This window comes from Brassica napus, chromosome C3 (assembly GCF_020379485.1).
Source record: "Brassica napus cultivar Da-Ae chromosome C3, Da-Ae, whole genome shotgun sequence".
Lineage (NCBI taxonomy): Eukaryota > Viridiplantae > Streptophyta > Magnoliopsida > Brassicales > Brassicaceae > Brassica > Brassica napus.
In genome coordinates, this window is record NC_063446.1 from 68,092,807 (window position 1) to 68,116,584 (window position 23,778).

At 36.5% G+C, this 23,778-nt stretch overlaps 3 protein-coding genes across 4 annotated transcripts; all 3 read left to right on the forward strand.

The window, feature by feature from the left end:
* Positions 1-2,833: 2,833 nt before the first annotated feature.
* Positions 2,834-3,689, forward strand: BNAC03G77130D. Its single transcript, XM_013800777.3, has 2 exons — positions 2,834-3,370; positions 3,438-3,689. Exons 1-2 carry the CDS (start codon positions 2,995-2,997, stop codon positions 3,527-3,529), a joined length of 468 nt encoding a protein of 155 aa, XP_013656231.2. The 5' UTR covers positions 2,834-2,994; the 3' UTR covers positions 3,530-3,689.
* A 1,060-nt stretch (positions 3,690-4,749) lies between these two features.
* LOC106361082 (cold-regulated protein 28) lies at positions 4,750-6,821 on the forward strand. Of its 2 annotated transcripts, XM_048750400.1 has the most exons (6): positions 4,750-4,962; positions 4,999-5,049; positions 5,430-5,591; positions 5,686-5,902; positions 6,294-6,406; positions 6,488-6,821. In XM_048750400.1, the coding sequence occupies exons 1-6, from the start codon at positions 4,765-4,767 to the stop codon at positions 6,497-6,499; spliced, it is 753 nt and encodes a 250-aa protein (XP_048606357.1). In that variant the 5' UTR covers positions 4,750-4,764; the 3' UTR covers positions 6,500-6,821. The 2 variants fall into 2 exon arrangements, with proteins under 2 accessions (XP_048606357.1, XP_048606356.1); XM_048750399.1 differs by having other exon boundaries at positions 4,750-5,049.
* Positions 6,822-7,339: 518 nt separating this feature from the next.
* On the forward strand, positions 7,340-9,905 carry LOC106361083 (pollen-specific leucine-rich repeat extensin-like protein 4). The gene has a single exon (XM_013800780.3). The coding sequence runs from the start codon at positions 7,450-7,452 to the stop codon at positions 9,592-9,594; it is 2,145 nt and encodes a 714-aa protein (XP_013656234.2). The 5' UTR covers positions 7,340-7,449; the 3' UTR covers positions 9,595-9,905.
* The last annotated feature ends 13,873 nt before the right edge of the window (positions 9,906-23,778 follow it).

The window sequence follows — 23,778 nt, forward strand, 5'->3', positions numbered from 1 at the left end:
ATCTTCTTCAAATGGAACATATACCGCTCATACAGATACATCCATCTATACTGTACAGGACCACCAAGTTCCAATTCTCTTGCCAGGTGAATAACAAGATGCTCCATAACATCAAAAAATGAGGGAGGAAATATCTTCTCAAGGTTGCACTGAATCACGGCTATGTTAGTCTTCAAATTTTCAATACCTTCAAGAGTCACTGATCTCGTGCATAAATCGCGGAAGAAACCACTTATCCCTGCAATTGCTTCATGAACATTTCGTGGTAATAGTTCCTTGAAGGCACACAGAAGGAGGCGCTGCATCATTACATGCAATCGTGGCTTTTCAAGCCAGTAAACTTTCCTTCCTTTCTGTCGATATAGTTACGCAAATTAGATGCGTAACCGTCTGGAAATTCCACATCGTTTGAAATCCAATCAAAGAACGCATCTTTTCCCTCTGCATCAAGTCGGTATATGGGAAAAGGAGCCCTACCATTCTCATCAACATGAAGTTCTGAATGAGCACATATATCGACTAAATCCAGTCTTGACTTCAAATTATCATTTGTTTTACCTTGAACATTAAGGATCGTGTTCATGAGATTGTCAAAAAAGTTCTTCTCAATATGCATGACATCTAAATTATGCCTTAGCAGAAGATCCTCCCAGTATGGCAGATCCCAGAAAATACTTTTTTTGTGCCAGTTATGTAGGTCTCCAACAGCATCTACCGGAAAATGCTCATGTCCACCGACGTCTGGCGTCCTTTCTGCACCAAAATCTCTTAGTTGTGTCTTCAAATCTTTCCCACAAATTTTCGGAGGTGGACTGTCAAACACCCTCTTGTTCTTCGTAAACAAATTCCTACTCCTACGATATGGATGATCAGGTGGTAGGAATCTCCTGTGACAGTCAAACCAACACGTTTTCCTTCCGTGTTTTAGTTGGAAAGCATCAGTGTTATCTTGACAATATGGACATGGTAGCCTTCCATGCGTTGTCCATCCAGATAACATACCATATGCTGGAAAATCACTTATTGTCCACATTAGTACTGCCCGCATTTGAAAGTTTTCTTTACACGAAACATCGTATGTTTCAGCACCTTGATCCCATAGTTGTTGCAACTCATATATTAGTTGGTGAAGAAACACATCAAGTGATCTCTTAGGATGCTCTGGTCGGGGAACGAGAATCGAGAGAAACAAAAACTCTCGTCGCAAGCACAAGTTTTGGGGTAGGTTGTATGGTGTAAGAATGACTGGCCATAGAGAATATTGTCTTCCACTCTTGCCAAACGGGCTGAAACCATCAGTACATAATCAAATGTAGACATTTCTTCTCTCATACGCAAAGTCGGGATAGTTTGATTGGAAATGCTTCCAAGCTTTTGCATCTGAAGGATGTCTGATCTCACCATCTGTTGAGTGCTCCGCATGCCATCTCATTGGTTGCACTGTGCGTTCAGACAGATACAACCTCTGCAACCTTTCCGTCAAAGGCAAATACCACATCCTTTTATATGGCACTGGAACTCTTTCACTCGTATCTTTATAACGAGGCTTCCCACAAAATTTGCATGTAACCCGTTGTTCATCCGCCCTCCAATAAATCATGCAGTTGTCGCTGCATACATCTATTACCTGATACGATAAACCAAGACCAGCTACGAGTTTCTGAACCTCGTAGTATGAACCAGGAGCTACATTATCCTCGGGTAGAATACCTTTTACAAAATCAGCAATCGCATCCACACAGTCTTCAGCCAAATTATAATATGTTTTAATGCCCATCAATCTTGTAGCAGATGATAAAACTGAATGACCATCTCTGCAACCTTCGTACAATGGTTGCTTTCCAGCATCCAACATATCATAAAATCTCATAGCTTCTGCATTGGGTAAATCTTCCCCTCTAAAATGATCATTTACCATCTGCTTAGTACCTACACCATAATCTACATCTGTTCTAATTGGGTCTTCTAATCTAACTGTTGGCTGAGGTTCGCTAGTACTACCATGTTCATAATCAGTTTCCCCATGATGATACCAAATTTTGTAACTTCGTGTAAACCCACTCAAATATAGATGAGTCCAAACATCTCACTCTTTAATAACCTTTCTATTTTAACAATTAGAGCAAGAACATCTTAACATACCTGTTTTTGCTTCCGGTTGTTGGTGAACTAACCCCATGAATTCGATTATACCTCGTTGGTATTCTTCCGTAAGCAATCTCGTGTTCGGATCCAAATGAGGTCGATCGATCCAAGAACGAAAATAATTTGAAGAAGACATGTTTTTTATGAATCAAATTCGTGTGTAAAGAGAGTAAGAGGGAGAATGAAGATATGGAGTGAATGAAGAGGAAAAGGGGTGCTTGTATTTATAGTTGAAATCCTGCCGACAGACCGAGGAAATTCCGACGGAATTCCGACGCCAACGGCTAGTTCGTCGGAATTTCCTCAGAATTTTTAAAATCCTCCAATGGCTCTCTAACGGCTATAATATATCCTCGGAATTCATCGGTTTTTTCCGAGGAATACATTTTTCCTCGGTATTCCATTAGAATATTCCGACAGATTGATATTTCCTCGGAATTCCGTCGGTATATTCCGAGGAAATTCCGAGGAAACCAAATTTTGTGTTATTCCGAGGATTTCATTTTCCGTCGGAATGTCCGTCAGAATACCGCTGTTTTCTAGTGATAAAGACAAAATCAAAGATAAGCATTATCTCTTCGGATAGATAATCATATTTGATATTATCTTTTTAACATCATAATATTTTTCTAGAATAAGACCTTTGAGTTTAAAAGAAAAATACTAGGGTAATTTGAAAATATAGTATGAAGTTAGGGGCAGATTTCTAATTTCATAATTTAAGAACATTATTATACAATATTTAATGTGTTTACATATAAAGAAGTGCGCCGCACGCGTTTGAGCGTATGGAATTAAATCACCGAAAGGAGGGATTTGCCCCCAGAAAACAAACCTAAAACGCTTCTAATGTCGAAACGCAACGCGCCGCCGTCACAACCGCCGCGTAGACCGCTAATAAAGCAGCACTCGTGGTCACCGGACGCCGATCGCGAAGAGGCGTGGCTTCGTAGGAAAGGCAAACGCCAATCGGATCGACTCGGTCGGAGTAAGAGCGTGACGGACGAAGATCTAGAAGAGCTCAGAGGCTGCATCGAGCTAGGATTCGGATTCGAGCCTGATTCGCAAGATTTAGATCCGAGGCTCAACGAAACTCTCCCAGCTCTGGGGTTGTACTGCGCCGTGAATAAACAGTATAGTAGCAGATTGTCACGGACTTCGTCTCTTTCGTCGATCGCGTCGGAAGGTGACGTAAGCAATTCGAGCACGACGATTGTTGATCAAGGTATGTGATGAAAGATTCGTTTTGTTTGTTAGAGTTGTGATCTGAAACTCGTTTTTTTGTTTCACAGGTGATGATCCCGAGACGATGAAGATGAGGTTGAAGCAATGGGCTCAGGTGGTTGCTTGTTCGGTGCGACAATTCTCCGGCGAACCAAATTGATGTAATAATAATGATTGTTGTCTTGAGGAATTTGTTGTTTGTTTGTTCTGATGTGATTGTACAGAGGAATAACAGTTTTGTGAAATAGCTGTGATTTTTAGAAATTTGATTTTAGAATGTGGTCTTATTACATTTATAATGAATTTAATCTCTTCTTCAATGCGGTTCTCAGTAATTGTTCTTTGTTTGTTCTCACTCGTACGAATATGGATCAGAGACAGTTGTGTAATCTTGAAATTGAGAGTGAGAACAACTGTTTATGTGGAGTAAAAAAGTTCATTAGCACATAACTGTTTTCAGTTATTGTTGCTTGTTTGTTCTCATCCTAACCATCACAATTATGTGCTAATGAACTTTTTTTAGTTCAGTTTTGATGTCACTTTATCATGTTGTATCCAAAACCAGATGTTTATGTGGACACGGGTGGTTTTGCTCTTTAGTGAAGTTCACAAAAACTTACATAATTATTTTAAATCCATGCATGAACATATTAGATAAGAAGTTCACAAAATTACTTAATTTCAGATCAGTGTCGCCATATAGTAATATGCTGTATCAACTGTTTTAATAGCAAAAATGGTATACATGCATTAGTAGTATTCTTAATGATCTACATATAATGTAGACGGCCAATATTAGAAAACTATTACTATTGTGGCTGAGATATTTCTCTTGTTTTGTCAAAATATCTCTCTTGTAAACTAGTATTGCTACTATTTTGGCAAGATATTTTTTCTTGGTTTGGCAAAATAAAAAGGCAGGTATTTTTCTTGGTAAGGAAAAGACGTGTCAGATATTTTGAGGCAACCAGTGCCCACGTCAGCAATTACCTCATCTAATACAAAATATCCATTACCCAAATCAGTGACTAATTTTAATTTACCTTTTTCGTATTTATCCAGTCGACTTCTAACTATTATTACTCCTAGAATGCAAATCTTTAAATAATGCTTTGATCCACGAAGATACATAAGCTTTATGTTATCTAATCCTAAAGTTTATCCAAAATCTAATGAGATTTAATTTAATGTTTTAAAATTCTTAAAAAGTTAGAATTAAAAATGATGTAATAACAGAAACACAAGAAACTGGAACATATATATATATATAAAAAAAAAGAATTATCGAAATTCTGACGTATGTAATTAGGAGAAACAAAACACACAACCTCGAACCTCCTCAGCTCCAAAAAAAAATATCTGGCTGATATTTGTCGAAGATATTTATCACTGGCAATGACGTGGCAATTCTCAAACACGTGTAAAAGCGAAGCCATGTGGACCTTTTCTTCCTTTATTCATCTCTTCTCCTCCGAAGGCGAACAAAGTTTTTTGCTCTTTTCCTTAAAGAGGATAGGATCATCGATGGAGAATGAGTACGGTGTGAATATTGTTTCTCTCGAGATGGATCGCGATGCGGAGGCGTCGGGTGAATCTGAGAGCGAGTCGACTCTCTCTAACTCGCCCGAGTCCGGTCATACGGTCGAGAGCTCGCGTGGTGACGCCGACGCGAAGAAGATGGTATAACAAATCTCCCACTTGCTTGCTTATGCTATGGTTCTCGAACTTTTAATGGTAGAAGTAGTTTTCGTGGTTTTAAAGCTAGATTCGTAATGAAAGAAGAAGTATCGATTTGGAAGTTAGCTTTGTTTATATATATATATATATGGTAGGATGCTTCAGATCTGATGCTACGATTAGGTCATATACATTAATTTGAAAACTGATTGATTGGTTCTCGTAAAAACGAAAACTGATTAGTCGCATTGAAAAGTCGTTATCTTTTATAAAACTGATTTGGGTATGTTCTTCTGAGTGAATAGAATTTTGTGCTTAGTGGTTGCAGTTGTTTCTGCTTTGTCTCATCAAAATGTGTGTTTCTTGTAAAATTGTTTGTGCAGGATGAGTGTGGTGGATGGACGAATGAGAGACACAACTCGTATCTTGAATATTTAGAGAACTCATTCGTTAAGCAGTTTTATTCCTTACTTGGAGGAGAGGAGAGGAGGAGACTCTCCAGAGCTCGTGATCTGCAGTCCAACTCTCACAAATCGACTGATCAGGTTTTGTACTCTTCTTAATACTTCTTCCTCTCTGTAATCCATTTCGTAATATGTAGTTCTCTAGTTGAAACTTACTACATTTCTCTTTATGCAGTTTACGGTACTAAAAAATGGTTGCCGCCAGAAGGTTAACTTCGGAAAGAAACGACCTCGTTTAGAGACGTCGTCATCGAGACAGACTCCTGAAAATCCCAACGGAATTGATATCCATGTTAACGAAGAAATCGAAAACTCTGGTGGTGATAAGAGTTTTACTAGAACATCAGTGACAACTTCTTTGAGACATGAGTATCCAGCTCAAAGCACTGCAGGTAACGTTTTGCTTAGCCTAGGTTAGTCGAACTCTTCTTAGGAGTAGTTGTATGTTTGACGTCTTCCCTTTCTGTGCCTTTTTTTCTGAATTGTCTAAGAACTAGGCTGATACTGTTTGATTAGGTTAGTACTTGAGTTAACTATGCATTGGCTTTTAGAAGGCTTTGCTGCCGAAATATAGAGTTGATATGATTTTGGAGGATCAAAGAAATGATTGTTGCTGCAAAGGTCATATATGAGATCTTGTCTGATATCTGTTCACCCACTGATCCATACATGAATATGTTTTGTTTAGAACTTGTGTGCTTGTCTACCTCATAAACACTCCTATTTCAGTCTAAAGTCTAAACTCTCTGACTTCTACTTTTTTTTTGTTTCTTGCAACTGCAGAGGCGTCAGGGCAGAATTTCAGAGAAGAAGTTGGAGAGAAGGGATGTAACTCAAGGGCGTCCAGGAAACGCAGAAGAGAAGCTAACTATGATGATAGTTCATTGAATGATCAGGTATAAAAATATAAAAAAGAACACATACTAAAACGGACCTCTCTTGTATTATGCTGAAGAGGGTAGTACTGCATTTCTCAGGTTGTGCCGTAAGGATGGTGAAGCCGCGCATAGGAAGTGAAGTGTAGATGAATTACTATGAACAGAGAAAAATAGGAACTGTGAGTGGTAAACCAAAATGTGGAGGGCTTTTGTTTGTTGTATAGAATGAGGCCAAATAGTGCTTTATTATGGAATCGAATGGGATGAATTTAGGGTTGTTTGTTAAATTTTGTCCTTGTTATATTATTAGCATGATCGTCATCTTTCAATCTTTAATTCTTTTTGTTTGTTTTCCCTTTTATATATACGTTCTTTTTGTCTTCATTTTTAGAACAGTATTTATTGTGAATCTTTATAAATTCTTTCAGTCGTATGTCAATTTTATAAACATATCAACAAATGTCTTGCTAAAAGTAACGATCTATAATCTGAATGGTATCTTATGCAAATATAGTGAGTATTCACGAGCAGGGAAACCTCTTTTTAAACTGTTTAGTGACAATTTATGCCCTCTATGAACTTCCATGCAAGAAACAATGTATTTACCATTGTTGGTGTCGTGTTTCCTTGATCTTAGTTTTCACAGCGCCATAACATATAACAATTCTGAGCCCTTATGGATGTAACTTACAGCTCACGTAAAGAGTGAGAGATATAAATAGGGTTTGCGTTGTTGCGCCCATGTTCGCCGATGAATCAACCACCACACTTTTTCAAGACTGTCCTATAATAGTGACCGGTTTTGACACAAAGACATTCTAGAATTTCTGCTTAGCTCCATCACTCCTGTTTCCTTTCTTTAACCACAATTTCTATTATTGATAAATGTACCCTCCGGATCTAAAGCAAAATACTTAAAAACAGAAGTGCGCCCTAAATATAGACAAAGAAATTAAGGAGAACCGTTGCTGATTTTGAAACGTTTGATTATTAATAATACATCATTATATCGTCTTAGAATCCTCTCTCGCCCTTCTATTAGCAGCCTTGGGCGTTTTTCCATGGTTTCTGTTTTAGCCATGGCTAAAACTCCCTCCTTGGGCTGCTGTGTCTTCCTCTTATCCTTCTTCTTTTTGTCTTCTTCCTTTGTCGCATACGCCATATCCCAAACAGAAGCTGCCTTCCTCGTGCGACGACAGCTCTTAACATTACCAGAAAACGGCGAACTCCCTAATGACATTGAATACGAGGTTGATCTCAAGGCTACATTTGCCAACTCAAGGCTTAAAAAAGCTTACATTGCTCTCCAAGCTTGGAAAAAAGCAATATATTCCGACCCATTTAACACCACAGGAAACTGGCATGGTCCTCACGTGTGCAACTACACCGGTGTGATCTGTGCACCGGCTCTTGATGATCCTAACGTCACGGTTGTAGCTGGTGTTGACCTCAACGGTGCGGATATCGCTGGGCACTTGCCTGCCGAGCTTGGTTTGATGACAGATGTTGCTATGTTCCATTTGAATTCGAACCGGTTTTGCGGTATCATTCCTAATAGCTTTTCGAAGCTGACGCTGATGCATGAGTTTGATGTTAGTAATAACTGTTTCGTTGGACCTTTCCCGTGTGTTATCCTCACTTGGCCTGATGTCAAGTACTTCGACGTTAGGTTCAATGATTTTGAAGGTCAAGTCCCTCCTGAGCTTTTCAAGAAGGAGCTAGACGCTATTTTCTTGAACAACAATAGATTCACTTCAACGATTCCTGAATCTTTAGGAGATTCTACGGCCTCGGTTGTGACATTCGCTAACAATAAATTCACCGGATGTATTCCTAAGAGTATTGGAAACATGAAGAGTCTCAACGAAATTGTCTTCATGGACAATGGTTTGGGTGGTTGTTTCCCATCTGAGATCGGAATGTTGTCGAATGTGACGGTTTTCGATGCGAGTAAGAACTCGTTCATCGGTCGGCTACCGACTACTTTTGCCGGGTTAACGGGTGTGGAGGAGTTGGATATCTCCGGTAATAAACTTACTGGATTATTAGCGGATAGTATTTGCAAGTTGCCTAATTTGGTGAACTTCACTTACTCGTACAATTACTTCAATGGACAAGATGGTTCGTGTGTCCCGGGAGGTGGTCGGAAGGAGATTGTTCTGGACGACACACGTAATTGTTTACCTGATCGACCTGAACAACGGTCGGCACAGGAATGTGCGGTGGTGATTAACCGTCCGGTTGACTGTAGCAAGGACAAGTGTGCTGGTGGTGGATCTTCAACTCCGTCGAGACCATCGCTGGTTCCTACTGAACCGGTTCAAAAGCCATCACCAGTTCCAAGTCTGCCTGTTCCGGAACCCTCGCCAGTTCCAACCCGGCCGGTTCACAAACCACAGCCACCGAAAGAGTCACAGCAACCGGATGATCCTTACGATCAGTTTCCGGTGAAGAACCGTCGCAGTCCTCCTCCACCAGCTCCGGTAAACTCTCCGTCCATTCCTCTTCCATCACCTCCTCTACCACCACCGGTTCACTCTCCCCCACCTCCTGTTAAATCTCCTCCACCGCCGGTCCACTCTCCACCACCACCACCAGTTTATTCGCCACCACCACCGCCTGTCTACTCTCCTCCACCACCCGTCTTTTCACCACCTCCTCCTCCCGTTAACTCACCACCACCACCAGTTCTCTCTCCACTGCCACCAGCACCTGTTCACTCACCGCCGCCACCTGTCAACTCGCCACCACCACCGGTATTTTTTCCTCCAGCTCATCCGCCTAAGTCCAGTTCACCACCGCAAACACCAAGCCAACCTTCACCATCGCCAATGATCTTTTCTCCACAACCGCCGCAATCTCCACCAGTAGTCTCCTCCCCTCCTCCAGGACCGCTAAAGGTCGACTGCCCACCGGCTGCACAAGCACCAGCTCCAAGTGATGAACTCATCACACCAACACCAGCTCCGGTGGAGAAGAAACAGACGCCGTCTGCACAAGCACCAGCTCCAGTGGAAGACATACAGACGCCGACTGCACAAGCACCAGCTTCAAGTGATGATTCCACCACACCACCACCCTCTCCGGTGGAAAAGAAAGAGACGCCGTCTGCACAAGCACCAGCGCCAAGCGATGAGTTCATCATACCACCCTTCGTCGGCCACCAATACGCATCGCCACCACCTCCAATGTTCGAAGGCTACTAATATCGATCGAAGAGAGAGAGAGGAACCTACTATATATAAAACGCAATTGTATCGTCTTGGACTAGTATCGTAAAACGAAAGAAGAGAAAATTCGAGGAAGAAGAAGAAGAAGACAATGGAAGGGTAATTAAAATTTGAGAAGCGAAACCAACTCGTTACCAGAGGTGTGATAAATTTGTACAATTACAACTTCTGATGGTCGATAAAGATTTTTTACCTTCTAATCAAAAAGACTTGTTTTCGTTAACTTAGATAGGTTTCAAACATTAATTATGAAGAGTGTGTGTCTCTTGTTCTTGGGACTCTTATACAAATAACTCTTTTTGTTAGCATAACTGTCACGATCCTTAACACATAAACGGAGGATACGTATTAATAGTTACTAAACTCAGTTATCAACTAACAAAACCAATATTTCTTCTACCACAAATACTGAAATTAGATAGGAACAACAAGAAAAAAAAAAAACGATACGGACTTTGAGACAACTAGACTGTTGAATGATAATCAGCATAAACCGACACTTGTGAATAAGAGTATTCGACGTATATGTGAGCTTGATCCAATTAATGTTACTTGAACAACGATTACGGAGAAAGTATTAAGTATCAGAGCCAGATCTGCGGAGAGTGTACCAACGAGCAGTAAGTAGATTGAAAAACTATGAGACAGTAAGTAATTGGTTCCTTTCAATCTTCTGATGTTGGAAGTTGTTCCTAATTAATACAAACCTCAACACCTTGGTTTTTGTTTCTCTTGCTTCTTTAGCTAGAGTAAGTGTATCCAAGTTGACCTTGAATACTCTTGTCCATAGTGCAGGTATATGTATGGGATGTGTCTGAACATATGTCGCTAGAGTGGGTGTCTATATTAAGGAAGTTTCTGCGAGTTCCAGACTTCCAGTGATGATTGAAAACTATCCAAGAAAAAGCGAGCTTGTCACTAATAACCATCACAATATATATATATATATATATCCGATATGGTAATAGCTACGGTACCTAGCGCATGAGATTATCCTGTTACTGTTTTTTTTTTCTGGTATGACTTGTTACTGTTTTTTACTTTCCGTCTCTTGTAAATATTGTTGTTGCAAGCTCTCCGCATAAGTTTTAGCTCAGTTTCTCTAATTTTTTTGGACCTTCTTTAAAGCTTCGATGATAGACTTAGTAGTAGGGAAAGAAAAGAGTTAAAGCATGATCATCAACGCAGAGGAGGCGATGATCGTACGCGACAAACCCTCGTGAGACTGAGAGGGACAGTGAAAGGGACGCAGGTGTAGATTGAACGGGTACCGTCTTCTCTTCTTCTCTTTTTGCATCTGAAAATTGGATTTTGTTGTAGAAGAAAAAAAAACGTCTAGTCTATAGATTCATGGGTTTTGTTTCTGATTTGGTAAAGCAGTCAACTTTGATTATATCTCTGGCAAAGAGGAGGTTTATTTGCATGTAAATGTTCTCAGTGTAGTGTTTGTTGTTGGAGATCATGTCTGTTTCTGTTCTTGATTGAAAGTTTTGATTTTTTTTTTGATGAATTTGTGTAATCTGAGAACATGCTGAATCAAATTTCCATAAATTTCGTTATTTTAGTTTCTGTTTTTTTGCCTCGTGGATCTACTCATATCTCCTTTGCATCCATATTCAGTTACTTAAATCTCTTTCAGGAGCCAAAAGGTTGTGTAACATCTCTTATTGAACAAGGATGCACAAGTGGATCTGTTGTACATGTCAGATACAAGACTCCAATGAAGAAGAACACTTGAAATCTTCTCAGCAGATTGTGGTATGTTGTTGTTATCTACAATGCCACCAATCAAATGAGTTGACATTTGGTCAATGGTGTAGTGGTTGCTCTGAAGAAACTTGATGTCACACCTGAAGTATCAGATGCTGAGTTCTTGAGTCAGGTTATTAATTTTCTTCTTGATTCAGGAAGCTTGTGTTTAAATTGTCTTTTCAAATTGTTATATATTAATACTTTGCTCTTCCTTAGGTTTCCATGGTGTCTAGACTCAAGCATGAGAATCTCATTCAACTGCTTGGTTTTTGTGTTGATGGAAACCTCCGAGTCCTGCATATGAGTTTGCAACAATGGGGGGGGGGGGGGGGGGGAGGGGTGGGGGGTTCTATCCGTTGGAGTTCTAAAGATTCATGTCTATAAGTATATGTTGTATATGTGTATGTAGGTGTGGGGTCCATTATTTTGTGGAGAACCCCACACTTAAGATTCTTAAAACTTTGTTTTCCACAAAATAATGGATGTCATACCTACGTACACATATACAACATATATTTATATACATATGAATCTTTAGAACTCCAATGGTCAGAACCTCCATTGGAGGTGCTCTAACGATGTTCTTAGTGAGGGATTGTATACTATTTTTTTATTATTAGTTTACTTTATTGTTGCTTTGGTCAAAAAAATTTCTACGTAAATCTCGTTGTCCATATTTTTCATTTCTACTTGAGCTTTGAATAATAACTTGATTATGCAAACCAATCCTAAAAGTTTATGTCATTAATGAGAAGTCACTTCATAATTAATTTATAGCTTCTTGTAGAATTCCAGATATGGATGGCTTACCATCTACGTCACGATATTGTAATGGCAAAGTGAATCGCGCAAGGTGTTTTCTCAGAATCTTCATTACTTATCTCACTCATCCAAAACTCTTCCATAAAGAGTTTAGAACTCTGATAAGTATTTACGTTCTATATAACTTTCCAACTTTGAAAAAATGCATAAAGCTTGTTGATTGCCTCTTCGGACGACCCCTACTTATCTATTTGTATATGTTAGAAATTTCATTTTTTCTTCATGAATTTATATATGGTTAGAGTCTTAAAGATATACTATAAAATATAAACTAAAACTTGACCAGCACATCCGTGTGGGTTTGGTTTTTACTTTTTATAAATTGATTAGTGATATTCTTAAAACATATAGGTTATTTAGATATTCTTGAACTTTGTTCGAAATTTTATAATACAACATAGTTTAACTTTAAATCCAAAAACTTGATATCCGTAAAAACCGATATGCATCTGAACGAATACAATAATGACCATGTCTAAATGATTTAGTAAACAAATAAAAATAATTTTGTTAACCGGTTTGACTTCTTATCACTAATGGAGTAATTTCATTTAGACACATGAAATTATTATGGTTAATACGTAAAATAAATGAAATCGAATTATGATAGTAAATAAAATTAATGAAGTAATTTGGAAAAGTAAAAAAAATGTAAAAAATGTGATAAGATATTGTGCTTGTTCCGCGAGTGTAGGCGTAAATGTTTATTTAAGATTGTGTGATTATTCATTTATTATAAGAGTAAAATCAAAGATTTTGTGATTGTTTTAATATTTTGGATTCTAAATTGATGTAGTTCCTTTATTATAGTCCTGGAAATCACATTAGGAAAACAATGTAGTTCGTTTGAGTTACTAATAATTTGTTTCCTTCTTTGTACTTCGTTTGAGTTATTTTAGGAAAACAATGAATATGTGGAAAATAAAATCATTTTTAATGTGAGATTAATTTAATTCTCAATGGTATTTACCTGTAAATATAGTGTAATTTTTAGGGTTATTCCATAAGTGTACTCATGTTTTAAGAGGTTGATTGTTTGTGGTTTTTGTTTTAGTTTTTGGTTTTTGCTTTTGTAAAAACCATGTTTTATCCAATCAAGTTTTAGTTTTTAGTTTTTGTTTTTGCAAAAACCATTTCAATTGTCAATCAAGTTTTTTAACAAATAGATTCCCTAAAATTTAGGGAAACTAGTTTTTCAAAATTTCAACTAATTTATGAAGAAAAGCCAAAAACCAAATTTTGTAGGTTTTCAATATAAAAACGAATTTTGTTTATTTTGAATAAAATATTATATTTTAATTAATTAATAATTAAATAAATAATATTTTCATAACAATAAAATTCTCATACATTTTTTATCATTTAACATTAATGTAAAAAAATTTATGTGCTTCATATATGTAAATAAATATAGATAATTTTAGTATTAGTTTTAGCCAATTAGTTATTAATATCTATAAATAAAATTATTGAATAATTTTAATAATTATTATACACACTAAACAACAACTAAAAATTATAAAATTTAAAATATTTTATTAATACAATATTTTTATTAATTTGAAAAAAATAGCCGTTCAAGTTCTTAAAAAACAAAAAATATTTTATGTAATTTATAGATAGTTTATTAATTATATTTAAGTATAATACTTCAAAATAAAATAATTTAAAACATGGTAATATTTTTATTTTTAAATAACAACCACTATGTTTTGATAAATTTTAGTGGTAATTTTAAAATATTTTATTACTATTTTTTATTATTTTAAAACAATTTATTGCTTATTTTTTGGAAAAAAAATAAGAATACAACAAAACCAAAATCTAAAAACTAAAAACAAAAAACCAAAATTAAAAGCTGAAAATTAAAAACCAAAAACCAAAAACCAAAATCTAAAACCAAAATCTAAAAACCAAAAACTAAAACCAAAATCAAAAGCTGAAAATTAAAAACCAAAAACCTAAATCTAAAACCAAAATCTAAAAACCAAAAACTAATAGAAACAATCGTAACCTTAACAAAGTAGATTTAGTAAACGCTTCCAAAAATCCATGTGGTTTTTGTTGTTTTAGATTACCATTTCTTTCTAATATACTTCACATGCACAATATATATATATCTAAACAGACTAAACTTAAGGATAGTCCTTCCGCGATCTAATTAACAACGAACAGGGCTCTTATGATACCTTCTAGTTTGGATGAAGAGTTTTACCACTGCGGCGTGTTATCATACAATATAGATATATTATAAGATCTAACCTTCCCTTTTCAGGTAAAACGTATACCTAACATTTTTAAAAGGTGAGGCGTAACTTTAAACCCCTTTACATAGAAATCAAACCGTAATTTGTACAACTAAAACTTCTTATGATGGTCAACAAAGATTTATACTAGACCTAGCTATTTCTATATAATTATATTAGATCTATTTTAATTATACATTTTAAGGTGTTTTGATTTATTTATTTAATGATGTGTTGACAGTGTTGCATCATAATTGACTTTCTCGTTTTATTTTGGTTTCATATATATATATATATATATACTAGAGTCGGCCCGTCCTACGGGCGGGAAGTTATAATAAAAATTATTTAATATTAATTTATGAAGTATTTAAAAATTATTATAAACAAACAAATAATAAAAGAATTATGAGATCATTATAATAAATATTTTTGTTTTGAATTATAATGATAGTAACCTTCACTATTCTTTGATAAATAGCATTATATTTTTAATATTTATTTTAGTTTCAATGTTTAGTTTTTATAATATTCTTCATTAAACTAATTTATTAAAAGATCTTTTACAAATATGATTCAAAACTTTAAGTCATCCCTAAAGTAATTCAAGCTTTTTTAGAATTTTCTTTGTACTTTACAAGTAATGTAATTGTATATTTTCTTTGTCATGTGTTTTGTAAACTTTTGATAAGCGAAGTATATAATAATGTTTATGGTTTTTGAAAATGTTATGGTGTTGAAGGGTTATGTATGTTAAGATTAGTTCTATTTGAATTTGATGTTTGTGTCTATATTAATAGATTACGACGTATAACATATTATATTGAGTGAATGAGGTGTACGTGGTTCTCGCCTTGTATGGTTTTTGGTAATTTTGAATCTAAAATTGGTTGGTCAATTGCGGTTTACTATCTTTTAAGTTCTTAAGAATAAGTTTTATCTTTTTATATTTACATTTTATGAAGAATAATATTTTTTTAAAAATAATATTTAAAATAATTAAATAATTAAATTTGAATAAATTTAAATTATTTTTTTTCTTTTTTAAACAAGAAATAGCAATTATCATTATTTAACATAGAATTATGAAATTGCTAGAAAATTAGTTATTATTTTTTGTCAAACACTAGAAAATTAGTTTAAAATTTGAAAATTGTTGATATTTGAGTAGTTCAAAGAAAAATTAGAAGAATTTTAAAGTGTTCAAATTATTACTAGGATCTATTTAATACAAAAAATAAAACACAAAAATTAATAATTAAAAAAAATATAGTGAAAATAATATTTTTTCTATGTCCAAATGAAATGATACTAGTTACTGTAGATAGGCAATTAAAAATGATGATTTAAGGCATAGTTTTTTGTTTAAAGAAAAATGTTTAAACAAAATAATTAAAATTGAATAATTTGGTGTAAATAAAAAATATACAAATTTGACCACTTTTTATTGTTTATAAGATCACAAAATAGCCTTTGACAATAATTGACACATTTTATGTTAGTCTCTCTAATATATTAATCTCTTTATATACGCTTCTTTCTCGCTCATCTCATGTTTCCTTCTCTTTCATATATTTAGCATTAAATTCATTATTTTAATGAGGAGAAACTTATTAAGATACTTGCCACTAATGAGAAAAAATGTTTAAACAAAATACTTAAAATTTAATAATTTTGTGGAAATAAAAAATACACAAATTTGACCACTTTTATTGTCTATAAGACCACAAAATAGCCCTTGACAATAATTGACACATTTTATGTTAGTCTCTCTAATATATGAATCTCTTTATATACGCTTCTTTCTCTCTCATCTCATTTTTCCTTCTCTCTCATATATTTAGCATTAAATTTATTATTTTAGTGAGGAGAAACTTATTAAGATTCTTGCCACTAATGATGCTCTTACACTTATTTTGTAACAGAAACATATAAATCTATAATAATAAAACAGAGTTTTCTCTCAACTTAGCCCTCCACGTCATTCTTTAGGGGTGGGCGTTTTGCGCCACGTGGCATCTAAACCTTCGACTCCTAAAATTTCCGTCTCTCGGTGAATGGGCTTTTATTTTAATTTGGTCTTTAAGTATCAGATGTGTGGGCCCGTGTTTGACTAAGTTTTTATGATTCTCGACTGAGATGCCATAATCCTTTCTGATGTGCCGCAGTCCACGAATCATTATATGGAACAAGCTCAGCGTGGAGTTCAGGACGTTCTGAGCATTTCAACCGAGGTTCATGTTTTTCACCATGCCAGACTTGAGAAGGATCATGCCAGACTTGAGAAAGATCATGCCAGACTTGAGAAGGATCATGCCAGACTTGAGAAAGATCATGCCAGACTTGAGAAAGATCATGTCAGACTTGACTTGGATCATGAGGTTTCACAAAATGATCGAGACTTCTCTCTTTTGGCTCGATTGGCTCGTACCGCATGTACCAACGACCGTGCTGATGATCTCTCTACCTTGTTCGATCCGATCATGGACTTTTCCTTTGGAAATTTCTCTAAGGCAAGGATCCTTAAGCTATCACAAGACTTGGGCTTTGTTGGAACGCAACTTGTCCGTTCAGAACGTCCCGCGGCCCTTGCTGATCGTCCCGCCTATGTGCTGATCCTTACCGCTTTGGACTTAGCCGGTTCGGATGCATCTGGACAGAAGCCGAACGGTCACTTTGACTAGCTTTCTCTCTTTATTTCCGTGTATTGACTAGATCTAGATCTAGTTTTCTATTTAATTCCTAGATCTACAAAACTCTATAAGTATGAAACTCTTTCATTTTAATAAATCAGAAATCGATTTTGTCTAAAGTTTGAGTTAAACTCTTTGTTCTTCGTTTAAGAACTTGTTTTGTTTCTTGGTGAGTCATATCCAAGTAAACACTTCCTCAAATCGTTGGTCTTGTGAGTCATATCAAGCAACGACGAGAGATTCTTCATTTGGTGGACTTGTGAGTCATATCAAGCACCATCTGAAGTCGGGAATATCGAAGGTCATTCCGCAACCTTCGTGCGACCCTTCAATCCATCCAGTTCTCCATCTGGAGTTCATATCCAAATCTGATCCATTCGAGTGAGCCGATCTTAGGGTCCTTCAAGTGGTATCAGAGCCACTCGTTTGATATCTTCTAAATCATTCATCTTTCTCATCTTCCATTTCTAAATCATAAACACTTCTTCTTCTATCTATCTTGAATCCGGGCCCCTCATTACCATCCTCAATCTATCAAAAAGAAAAAAGAAAAGAAAAAAGAAAAAGATCTATCAAAAAAAAAAAAAAATTGAAAAGTTTTTCATTTGGGGATTGGTGGTGGAAGAGAAAGCCTGCTGGCTGAGGAGAAATCCAGCCTTTGAGGTGGTTAAAACGGATTCCCAAAACCAAAAATCTCTTATTTTTCTCTCTTTTAAAATTCCTTTGTGTTTGCTTGAATTTTGTCCATTGAGTTTCTTTGATTTGTTCTTCTTAGAACATTGAGTAGAAACTTGTGTGTGATCACCTAAATCTGAGAGAAACACTTGAGTGGGTGAGATTAAACACTTGAGAGTGTGAGGTTTTATTTCCTAAATTTTGTGTTGAGATTTTCAGGTAATGATGTTTGGTCTTTAAAGGAAAAGTAGCAAGGAGAAATCTCCACAACCAACTATCTCTCAATCTTCATTTAAATATTCTTTGAATAATTTTGATGAGTTTGTTAGTGTGCAAGATAGGCCAAACAGGAAGTGCAATGAACCTTTCAAGTCGTCCCAAGGTGAAGCTGATCCAAAGAGGCGTTTGCTTCAGTTTAATGTCCAAGAGTTTTGTGATAACTTTGTGGAGGAAGTGGTGAAAACTCTAAAGGACGTCAACCAGACCCATAAGAAGAGCACATCCACACGTGCACCTGTAGTTGAGCCATCCTTATTCATCAATAAGAAATCCAAAGGTAAATCTGAAACCCATGTTGAGGAGTTGAAATTGTTTTCAGATTCTTTACCCATCTATGATGAATCTGATGAAGAGCCAATAGAAATGTTCTCTTGTGAGAAAAATTGTGATCTTCCTTCTCTTGAACCTGAGTTTGTAATTGATATTGAACATGCTATTGTAGAACTAACCATTTTGCAACCGGAGCATCCGAGTAGTCTTGTTTTCTCTCCACAGGTTTTGGAGGAAGAGCCACTAGATTTACCAAATCAAGGACCATGTCTTGACACTAGAATATCTTTTGATGAAGATCTAGATCCTATCTTTGATGAGGAGGACGAACCTGGTCCAGTCTTTGATGAAGAAGCAACAAACATCACATCCATCGCTATGGAGAGCCATCTTTGCTTTGATCCCGGCACAACTCCTGCCCCTTTGTCTTTTGAACTTCAAGCGCACTGTGAGCAATCTGATTTGCTTAATTCTCATCCTGATATGTTTGTTACGATCAGTTCTCTTGATGTGATTCGTTTTGGTCTTGACAAGATGAAAGATTTTTGTGTTTCAAAATCTGTTTTTGAAAACATGATTAATTCTTTAAAATTGTTTAAACCTGAGAAACTTCTTGATCAAAAATGTTTTCAAAAAGTCAATGGCATCAAGTATGAACTTAGTTTGTGTTTTTATCAGTTCTTAAAGCATAGCAAAGGCTTTGATCATTTTGAAAAATCTCTTGAGCTTGATTTGAAACAAACTGATTTTTGTGATCTTGATTTTTGTGATTCTGTTTTGCAGCCTGATCTTGGATGTTTTGAAACTCATAGAACTTGGCATCTTCTGAGATCATTTCGTGATAATTGTGTTGTTTTGAGTTTTAATGACATCTTGGTCTTCAACACCTTCTTTGACAATCGTCTAGATCATTTGATAGATGTTGTTCAAACTGAACTTACTCATTTGTGTTCAGATGCTGAGAAGGATAGGCATGTTCTGAAAATGAGTAATATTGTAGCATGCCTTGACATCATTCTGGTCTGCAATGTTTACTTTGATGTGCATCTTGAAAAGCTGAAATGTGTGCTACTTGTTCTTGGAAAAGAGATCTTGATTTTTGAATTGAACAAGTACTTGTCTTGCACATATGATCCTGGTTTTTTAGTGTTTGTTTTGAGTACCCAGGAAAGACAGGTTCAGCCTCTGAGAAATGAAAGCATTGACCGTGCCAAACAGCCTGAGATTTGGAGAAGCTTTGTTGTCCAAACCGGCTACCTTGGTGATGCCAGCGACAGGTGTTCAGTACAAACCGGATATCTCAACATTCAGAAGGTCTTTTGTCATGAATCCAATTTCCCTGGAAAGCCAACTCACAAAAGATTCACGGAGGCTTGGAATCACTTGAAAATCTTCATGGAGGAAGAAGTTATGAATTTTCCAAACCGGAGGTTCTCCAGTCCATCTATCCGCGAGTACCAGACTTCTAAAGGAGATTCAGGTCCAAGAAAGGAGCATCCTGAGCCAAAACCAATCCTCAACGAACCAAAGTTTCCAAGAAGAGCAAGCACTGGTGAATGCCTAAGTACTTGTGTTCGTGGAACATGGAACCAGACATACTTGAGGGAAACGAGTTCAAACCTCCAAGGAAGTTTCTGTCCTAACTTTTCATTCACTGAATTTTGCATGAATTTTAAATCCTTTGTATCTGATTTATTCCCTTTTGATACAGGTACAATGGATTTGAGGACAAATCCTTTTGAAGAGGGAGGGAATGATGTGCTGCAGTCCACGAATCATTACATGGAACCAGCTCAGCGTGGAGTTCAGGACGTTCTGAGCATTTCAACCGAGGTTCATGTTTTTCACCATGCCAGACTTGAGAAAGATCATGCCAGACTTGAGAAAGATCATGCCAGACTTGAGAAGGATCATGCCAGACTTGAGAAAGATCATGCCAGACTTGAGAAAGATCATGTCAGACTTGACTTGGATCATGAGGTTTCACAAAATGATCGAGACTTCTCTCTTTTGGCTCGATTGGCTCGTACCGCATGTACCAACGACCGTGCTGATGATCTCTCTACCTTGTTCAATCCGATCATGGACTTTTCCTTTGGAAGTCTTTCTCAAGTCAGACTTGACTTGGATCATGAGGTTTCACAAAATGATCGAGACTTCCCTCTTTTGGCTCGATTGGCTCGTACCGCATGTACCAACGACCGTGCTGATGATCTCTCTACCTTGTTCGATCCGATCATGGACTTTTCCTTTGGAAGTTTCTCTAAGGCAAGGATCCTTAAGCTATCAGAAGACTTGGGCTTTGTTGGAACGCAACTTGTCCGATCAGAACGTCCCGCGGCCCTTGCTGATCGTCCCGCCTATGTGCTGATCCTTACCGCTTTGGACTTAGCCGGTTCGGATGCATCTGGACAGAAGTCGAACGGTCACTTTGACTAGCTTTCTCTCTTTATTTCCGTGTATTGACTAGATCTAGATCTAGATCTAGTGTTCTATTTAATTCCTAGATCTACAAAACTCTATAAGTATGAAACTCTTTCATTTTAATAAATCAGAAATCGATTTTGTCTAAAGTTTGAGTTAAACTCTTTGTTCTTCGTTTAAGAACTTGTTTTGTTTCTTGGTGAGTCATATCCAAGTAAACACTTCCTCAAATCGTTGGTCTTGTGAGTCATATCAAGCAACGACGAGAGATTCTTCATTTGGTGGACTTGTGAGTCATATCAAGCACCATCTGAAGTCGGGAATATCGAAGGCCATTCCGCAACCTTCGTGTGACCCTTCAATCCATCCAGTTCTCCATCTGGAGTTCATATCCAAATCTGATCCATTCGAGTGAGCCGATCTTAGGGTCCTTCACTTTCGCTTCCCTTCAATCCTATGAAAATTATGGGTAACGGATTCGTTTTTAAGTCCACCATTAAAATGAGCATTTAACACCATCACACCTCTCCTCTCACTCCGCCTCATTTATTTATTCTAATTGGCGACGAAGGTAAGCGATACATGTCTGAGTTCGGTACGACTTCAGACTATAAATGTCTCCGTTAGATGCCATGAACAGCTCCACCGCTAAGATTTCTCAAAGATTATACTCTGCCAAGCATCACCGCCCACTATGTCGACTTCCTACGTTCTTCTCGCAAATCTGAAAGCAGGTCGTTGCTCAAACACCGCCGAGGTCCGTTCTTGACGTTCTACAGAAGAAGAAACTTCGTGATGACTTGAAGAGCGTGAGAAGATAAACTTTTCTTCCAAAGAAAAATCTCACTGTGGTGAATGAGACGATAAATTTCAAGCCTTTTTTCAATATGATTTTGTAAAGATTCTTCCTTCGTTTCACTAATGTGTTTTTTTTTTGTCATTAGATGAAAGCTACTACAGGAGAGGGAATCAGTTATTACTCGAAGGTTAGAGAAATTCACTTTTTTATTTGATTATATGTCACAAAATACATGTAGTTTGATTATATGTTTTCTAAATTCTAACATTGATAGGTACATATTTTCCATTCTTTCCTTCCTATTGCAGTTCATCTTTTGTGCTTTAGAATTCTAAAGATTCTTTACTTGAGATTTAATGCTTTTCCTCAGAGCCCTGGTTTGGGAATATGCAATTGCTTCGGTGTTATCCTTTTCGAGAGTTTTTGATGATTTATATCAACTGAGACTCGCAATTTCCTTTGAGTTATCTTACGATCTGGTTGTCTTTCTTAGATATAAAGAAAGTGACAATGATGAGGATGAGATTGGATCTCTTATGGCTGAACTAAACCAGATAAATAAATAAAGAGGCTCAGGAAGGTATGTGTTCTTGTCTGTGAGATGATTTCAGATTAGAATTATAACAAAATTACTACGTTAGTTTTTTCTAAACACATTGACATAATGAAAGTTGTATCTTAATATTTATTATTTACATTTTTCCAGGAAAAGCATCAGCAAATGAAGAGCTAAACGCCAAAGAAGAGGAACTTCCCAAAGGAAACCCACTGCTTGACAACACTCCAACTGTGTTTAGTGTCAAAAGAAGGCTAGCATCTTTTGAAGTCTTGTTTCTTCATGAGTCTCTGAATTATATGAATTTTTGGAGGCACATATTAATCTTTTAAGTTTCCTCTTTTTTTCAGGTGGGATGATGATGTGGTATCGAGAATCAGGCACGTGGGGGAAATGAAATTAAGCACCTAAGCGCTTCATCAGTAATACAATCAAGAATTACTTCCACAAAAAGTTTCACTTTTGCATTAACGAATGACTCAATGTGTTAAAAATAAATTGAATCGAACTGTTCTCTATTTTTGAGTGCAGGAGGTCCTTGAGATAAAAGGCAAACGAGGAAAGTAGGTTTTTTTAATTAAAATGTCTACCACCAGAAGCAATCAATCTGATTGGACCGTAAGAATCTTCAACCACAGACGGTAATGTTTTTTTCAAATACATATACTAACCAGCTATAGCTTTACATCAATAAATTCAGGACAGTGATCGAAATGTTGTCCCAGTTCATACACATGTATTTGGTTTCTTTAATCAGGCATTGCAGTGAGAACAATAAAAGGACCATTGTGCATGACTTGGATCGCCCAAGGTTGAGCTGGAGACAGAAGCTTGAGATATGTCTTGGTGCAGCTAGAGGCCTGCACTATATCCATACAGATTCCGCAAGAAGTATCATCCACCGCGATATGAAGTCTGATAACATTCTCTTCGATGAGAATTTCATGGACAAAGTTTCAGAATTTGGATTGTTTAAGACGTCCAGATCTTGACCAGACTCGTGTGAGTACGACGGTATAGGAAGATTCATTATTTTGATCCAGACCAGTACAAGATAACAATTGACTGAGAAGTCTGATGTTTACTCTTTTGGGTAATGCTTGAAGTACTTGAGGGAGACCAGATCCATCTATTCCAAAAGAAGAGTCTTTAAGTTACTGTAGTATTGTTAGTTCATGAGGGAGGAAAGCCCGCTTTTCTTTTTTATACCCATTGCATACAGATTATTGTTATACTTTCTAGATATTTATTTTCAAATAGTCTCTTTTGTGTGTTTGTGTAAAAGCTTAAAGCAACTAGGTCTAGGTATATAAACGAGAATCGAAAAACAAACCAAACCAGAACCAAAATGGACCCAAAATTTATTACTCAGTTTCTTCTATTGTTATCCAAACTGGAACAAAAACCAAAATAGCGAAAGTGAAATTCATAAATAACCGAACGGTAACCTATATCTTTAGAACCGGAAAACCAACAAAAACCAGAATCGAACCGAAAACCAAATGGTATAGAGGCAACCAAAGTGTTTCATGTTGCGTTTAGACAATGAACAATGAAACTGACTATTTATGAATTTCAGTTTGTCTGTTAATGTTTTTGTTCCGGTTGGACAACAATAGTAGAAACTGACTAATAAATTTTGGG